Source organism: Apus apus, chromosome 3, assembly GCF_020740795.1.
Source record: "Apus apus isolate bApuApu2 chromosome 3, bApuApu2.pri.cur, whole genome shotgun sequence".
Taxonomy (NCBI): domain Eukaryota; kingdom Metazoa; phylum Chordata; class Aves; order Apodiformes; family Apodidae; genus Apus; species Apus apus.
The window spans coordinates 104,028,400-104,035,089 of NC_067284.1; the positions used below are offsets into that span (position 1 = coordinate 104,028,400).

General features: G+C 49.8%; 1 protein-coding gene across 2 annotated transcripts in view; it reads left to right on the forward strand.

The window, feature by feature from the left end:
• SELENOI (selenoprotein I) overlaps positions 1-6,129 on the forward strand; it is a 34,740-nt gene extending 28,611 nt beyond the window's left edge. The window contains exons 9-10 of one of the 2 annotated variants that reach the window (XM_051615855.1): positions 663-845; positions 3,295-6,129. In XM_051615855.1, coding sequence (XP_051471815.1) covers positions 663-845; positions 3,295-3,411 — 300 coding nt within the window. In that variant the 3' untranslated portion in view covers positions 3,412-6,129. The remainder of the gene's footprint in view (positions 1-662; positions 846-3,294) is intronic. The other variant, XM_051615856.1, reaches the window with a different exon arrangement.
• The last annotated feature ends 561 nt before the right edge of the window (positions 6,130-6,690 follow it).

Below are 6,690 nucleotides of genomic sequence, written 5' to 3' on the forward strand. Positions count from 1 at the left end.
CCAGGGAGGGGGCAGAAACAACTTCCTTGGGCAACCTGGGCCATTGTCTCACCACCCTCACAGCAAAGAATTTCTTCCTCAGATCTCATCTCAGTCTCCCCTCTTTCAGCTTCAAACTGTTCCCCCTTGTCCCATCACTCCCTGCCTTGTGCAGAGTCCTTCCCCCACTTTCCTGTAGCCCCTTCAGGTCCTGGAAGGTGCTCTAAGGTGTCCTTGGAGCCTTCTCTTCATCAGGCTGAACAACCCCAACTCTCTCAGCCTGTCTCCAGAGCAGAGCTGCTCCAGCCCTTGTATCATCTCCCTGGCCTCCTCTGGACTTGCTCCAGCAGGTTCCAGCTGCTCATGATGCTGCTTGGCAGGATTTTCTGCTGATGGTGCAGATAACGGTGGTACAGCTTGGTCAGCTTAAGGGAACTCCTTTTACTTTCTAAAGATGCCCTTGATGCCCATTTCCGTGTTACCCACCTGCCCTGCAGGGCTTTGTTCCTTGTGTCCCACAGGAATTCAAATGCGAAGGTAGATCCTGAGTGAGAAACTTGGGGAAACTGCATGCTGGGAGCTGTAAGCACAGACGATTGGTGCATGCAGACGTCTGACTGTCTCTGCACAGGGCTTGCAGAGTCGATGTTGGCTGCAGCTCTGACAGCTTTCTGTTCCTGCAGTGCCAACTGATCGTCTGTCAGATGAGCAGCACGCGCTGCCAGCCTCTGAACTGGATGCTGCTGCCCATAGCAGTGGTGCTCCTCGTGGTGATGTCCGGCTTTGCGCCCAGCAGCGAGACTCTTCTCCTCTACTTGCTGACTGCTTTCCTCACCCTGGCACACATCCACTACGGGATGGTCGTGGTAGGTGAACGCAGTGCCTGGGCTTCAGGCTGGGCTGTGGGCTCTGGCCGCAGGCTGTGCTTGTGTGCTGCTGATGTTGGGAGCTTAAACCCAGGAATGTCAGTGGGAATAACTGGGAGCGCCAAGCTCTTGTTGTGCTGTCTGTGATGGTACAAAGCTTGAGTTTTTGTGTGGGTTTGAAACAAACTTCACACAGTGTGATGGGCGGCTGTTGTACTGGAGATTATTTTAAAAGAAATACATCTTTGCTGCCATGTTTAACTGATCCTGGCTGTGGCTGGAACTTAGTGGGCAGCTTTGGTGTCAGCCAGCATGGGTGACCCACACCCTGAGATGTTGGGAAGAGCAGCTCCAGCAGATACCCAGAGCAGCAGGTACTATGTCTGCACATCCATCAGGGGTGATTAATTTGGGAGTCTTAGTCTAAAAAGTCTAGAAAGTTAACCTGCTGGTGGTGTTACTTTGGTTGATGAGTTTGAGCTGCAACCTTGCTGATGTGCCCTGCACTGGAGGCACTGGGAAGGCCAGTATGGAGAGGGGACATCCCTGCTAGGGAACATGATGGCACTGCAAGTGCAGTGCCTTCTCCCTTGCTGCAGTGATGTGCAGAGATTCAGGGGCCAATTTGCTCCCCTTGCTCTGTGCCAGCTCTGCCTGATGCCCTGAGTTTTGACTGAGAGAGAGAGGACTCTCAGAGGAGACAGAGTCCTGTTAGAAATGCCCCAGGAAGCTGCTGAGAAATGAAGGCAAGGGACCCAATGTTTGCTATGGAGCTGGCTGATGCCATTCTCCTTGGGAAGCCTTGTCTCCTGGGACCTCCATCTCTAATGTGGAGTCTCCAGAGTCGAGTTTGAACTTTAATTACATGAAAGCAGTAATAGCCAGGTTGTCCTGTCTTTCCAATTAGTGTAAAGAGGCTTCTATGCAAGGATTTGAATAGCTAAGGAGCTTAAATAAATTTGGTCTTGGAATCATAGCTGGAGATAGGGGCTGACCGAGTGGTGTAATCCTCCTGTCTGCCCAGGCTTGCCCATCCATCCCTGCCATGAGCTTCTTCATGCCCTGCTCCCCTAAGCTTGTGTTCCTCTTACTCCACCCTGTGTCTTTCCACAGGCCCATCTGTGCAGTCTCCTCTTTCAGGATAAAAGAATCTGACTGCTCTGAACTTTAGAGTAATGATCAGGAATAAACCCTCTGCCCTGATTCTGTGCCCAGCTCAGCCCTCCTGTGCTGCTCAGCACAGCTTGTTTTGGCTCTCCAGTGACAGGCACCAAATGATGGTGCCACACACTCCGTTCTGTCCTCCTGCCCACAGTTCTCTGAACCAGGCCTAGAAGCTCATTTCCTGGTGGTGTTCTCAGTCCTCTCTGGTTTCCTAATGTCCTCAAAAGAGGCAGTGAAAGCTTCTTCCAAAGGCTGGTCTAAAAGGGGACTGAATATCCAAAACTCGATGTTGGGCTCCCCTCTGCTCTGTAACCCTCCTGTGTGTGCCTTTATGGTCAATGCCATGAAATTTGAATTGTGAATCATGGAACCCCGGGCTGGTTTGGGTTCAGAGGCACCTTAAAGACCAAATAGGACCAACCTCCTGCCATGGGCAGGGGTACCTCCCATTAGACCAGGTTGGTCCGAGCCCCATCCAGCCTGGTCTTCAACACTGCCAGGGATGGGGCAGGCACAACTCCTTGGTGCAACCTGGGCCAGTGTCTCACCACCCTCACAGCAAAGAATTTCTTCCTCAGATCTCATCTCAATCTCTCCTTTTTCAGCTTGAAACCATTCCCCCTCATCCCATCACTCTGTGCTTTCCTGTAGCCCCTTCAGGTCCTGGAAGGGGCTCTAAGGTGTCCTTGGAGCCTTCTCTTCTCCAGGCTGAACAACCCAAATTCTCTCAGCCTGTCTCTGTACCAGAAGTGCTTCAACCCTTGGATCATTTTTGAGATCATGAGTTCAGGGAGCATTTTTTTCTGATAGGTATCTGAGATGATCATATTGATTTATGTAAAATATTAACAATTCTGCTGGGAGGGGTAGACAGGGGCCACTACTGCAGGGTAAAATCCTGCCTGCTTGGGCTCAGGGCAGGTGTTTCTGACTCCTTCCCCTAAGGAGGGCAGGAATGGAGGCAAGTCTGTTTCCAGGAAGCTGTTGCTTGGAAGTTTGTGGGGAGGGAGCAAGGCTGTACTTTGCAGGGCCATGTGGCCGCCCAGCTCTGATGTTGGGCTGGTAGGGACAGGGTTTGGCTCCTGGGCAGGGCAGCCTGGCTGGCCTCATGGCACAAGGCAGAGGCTGTGGTCCACATCTGCCCCAAAGGGTAGCAGGTAGGGTGGGGAAAGTGGGTGCAGGAAGGTGGCATGGGCTTTGTTAGCAGTACGAGGCCTGCTGCTCTGCTTGCTTCTCATCCCTCAGAGCCTTGCTAACCTGGTCCTGTTGTCTGCCCTGTCCCCAGGTGAGCCAGCTGAGCAGGCACTTCAACATACGGCCCTTCTCGCTGAAGAAGCCCACGCTAGATTGACTAGGAGTGGAGGAAGAGAAAATCAGCTTGCGGTCTGCAGAAGTACTGTAAATAACTGCTGCAAATACCTGTAAATACTTCAACCATCACCACAGATCTAAGCCTATCCTCTGGACAGACATCAGGACAAAGCACGCACGGATCCGCTGCAGCCAGGGCAGGACTGGTACGGAGCAGCCCCGGCGGCTGTTTGACGAGTGCAAGCTTTTGGTTTTGGGTGAAACTGGACGAGGAGGGTAGCCTTTTGGGTCACAATTACTGTATATTAGACCAGCTGAATGTTCCCAGAGAAACCTCAGACTCCAGCTCTTGCTCAGTTAAAGCTGGTTGGGGATGCAATTGACTTTATCTGAGCAAAGCATCTTGACCTGTCACCAAACCCAATATAACAGCTGATTTCTACAAGGTCAGGGGAACATCCATGTGGTCAGGGGAGTTCCTGTCTGTCCCTAATCCTGCTAGACTGCCCTTCTCCTGGGCTGGTACTTAGGGACCAGATGGTGACAGTTCTCCCACATTTTGTCCTGCCTTCCTGCACTCATCTATTTGGGCACCGTGTTTTGTTTTGTTGTTGTTTTTAAGCAGAAAAAAAAGAACAACAGACAAAACTTCTAGTAATGTTCTACTGCAGGAGCTTAGAAAAAGCAGGGCTTAATTTCAGGTGTAAGTGGGAAGGCAGCTTCTGCTGAGCTGTGGGTACCTGGGACCACATCTTGACCATGTTCCCGTCTGTCCATGTGTGTTCCCTGCCCAGGAGTGTGGTCTGGGCTCTGACTGGCAGCAGAGAGTGGCTGACATCAGCCTGTCTGACTCCCCCTTTCTCCTGCCCCTGGGAGCTTGCAGTTGCAGGTGGGCTCTGCTGGGTCCTTGCATGCTGCCCCAGCCTCCACTTCCAGAGCCAGGCTCAGCCTGCACATCGCCCTTCCCACCGGACCATTGATGGCAGCAGATCCACCGCTCGGAGAAGCACCTTAATAAGTGTTGTGTTGGTTGTGTGTGCACTTTCAGGGAGCTCACAGGTGTGTGTGTGTGTGTGTGTGGTGGGGTCCTTTCCAAATATCTCCTTATTCTCAAAACCAGTGTCCTCAGCGGCTGCATGTCTCATCCAGGGATATATTTGTTTACTGTCCATTTGTAAAAGAAATGTTTGCATTGATTTATTTTTTTTAATTTTTTTTTTATTGACATAGAGTGGGGTGGTGAAGATTGAATGCTGATTTTCTTTTCTGTTCACTTTATTTAATGAAGACCTGTGCTTGAATGAAGAGTGTAGCTTAAACCCAGGCTCTGGAAAGGCTGCATCCGGAAGCGAACAAGCGCAGCAGATTGTGCATATGTAATTACCATGGGAACAAAGTCACTTACACACTGATGAATGTGCAGCGTGGTCTGTAGAAGCTTGGTTACAGTATTTTCCTTCTGCAGGTGAAGACCCCTCCTGCTTTAGGAAATGTACAAACTTTAACGACTGTTTAATGCTTTTTTTTTTTTTTTTTCTCCTTATTTTTGTAAATTTGCATCCTTGTCATGCAGACTGTGTAACTTGAAATCCTGAGGGAAGCCCCCTGCCTTCAGAGGGAGCCACAGCAGGGTTGCTCGCTCATGGTACGTCCTCCGAGGAGTGAGCTGGGGCCTGCTGGCATGGTGGGAGGGCTCAGCCAAAGGTCTGTGTGCTCACATCTCTGTATAGCTACCACACATCCCTGGAGGGTGGCTGATCTGGGAGAGGGGGCAAATGATTTTCACAGTTTATTAAATAAAGTAGCTTGCTCCTTATGTATTCTACTGACGTTGTACAGGAAAAAACCCCAAACCTTCAGTGTACAAATGAATTGGGCTGTGCTTGAATTTTTGACTTTTACTATTTAATGAGATACAATAATTTTTAAGGGAGATAAGTTTAACTCATGCTCGCACAATAATTACAGGGAATCTTGAAACAGGACACAAGGCTTGTGTGTGGGACATGTTCAGGTAGCAGATCTGTGCTAGCAGTGGGGAGGTTGGATCATTTACTTTCTAGTTACGTGTTTGCAGGACAAGGGAAGGACTCAGATGTTCCCTCTGGTTTTCAGCTGAGCTCTGGGGTCCCAAGCCTGGAGCTTTCCTTGTCCTGCCCCTTCTCACTAGCACTGCTGGACTCTGAAGACTGGACCAGTGCTGATGCTGTGGGAAGCTGATCTTAAATCTTAGGATGTCCCTTTATGTTGGTAATACACTGTTTGTTGTCTCAGCTAGCTGTGTGCTTTTGCAGCACAAACCATACCTTGAAAACGCCTTTGTGAAGTTACAAGCATGTGGAAGTAGGGCTTCCTCTCAAAAATCCTGCAGATAGCTGTGCTGTAGGAGAAAGATTTCTCTTCAAAACTGGAAACACTTCCTACCTGCACAGGCTTTATCTTTGGAGAGCCCTGGATTTTTGGTGCCTTAATTTATTGCACCTTGAAGCTAGAAAAATGTCTCCTTAAATCAATTGTGGAAAATACAGATTTCATTGTCTCTAGTGCTGCTGGGCTCGTGGCAGAGTGAGGAGAGAACAGACCTGATCTCAATGCATGCCTGAGACTGTTCCTGACCTGTGCTGCTGCAAAGCTGGTGGGGTTTCTCTTTGGGCTGTTGGAAATAAAGTGATTTCTGCTCCCAGATTCTGGGGGGTGAAGGGAAACAGACCAAACTATCTTGCCATGGTGAGGTGCGAAATGAACTGTTTATCCATAATACTGGGTTTAAGTCTTAAGAATAAATTGTATTCCTTCCTTGCTGACAGCATCTGGGGGTGGTTGTGTCATGGTGGTGGTTGCTTGCCTTGCTGGATGGACTCTGTCCTTGTGGTGGGGTGGGACAGGGCTCTGTGCAGGCTGGGTAGGATGTGCACTTGCTCCTCAGATCCTGTCTGGTGATTGAGAGCTGAGCTGCTGTTGTTTCTTTTTCCAGAGATAGTGTTAATAATTATTTTCTTAATTACTGATCGACCTGCTGAGTTGATAAGACTGTCTCAAGCTTTCCTAAGTCTGTTTTGCACATTTTATCTCACTACAGAGTACTACCAGGAAAAAAAAAATAAATGAAAACTGTTCAGAGAGGAGTGCAGTCCTTCAAGACCTGCTGGGGATGTTGATCTCCTGGCCTCATGCTCCAGGCAGGTTCTTGTGCTGTAGGAAGAGGTGGCCAGCGCTACCAGCTCCTGGTGGCCCGTCAGCCTTCCCTCTGAAGCAGGTTTTTGTGGGAGCCTGGAACACACCAATGTGTGTGTGTGCTAAGGCAGAGAAAGTGGCCTTGCAGCCTTTTTCATCTCCATCTTGTGGTTCCTGTCACACCTCAAGCCTCTGC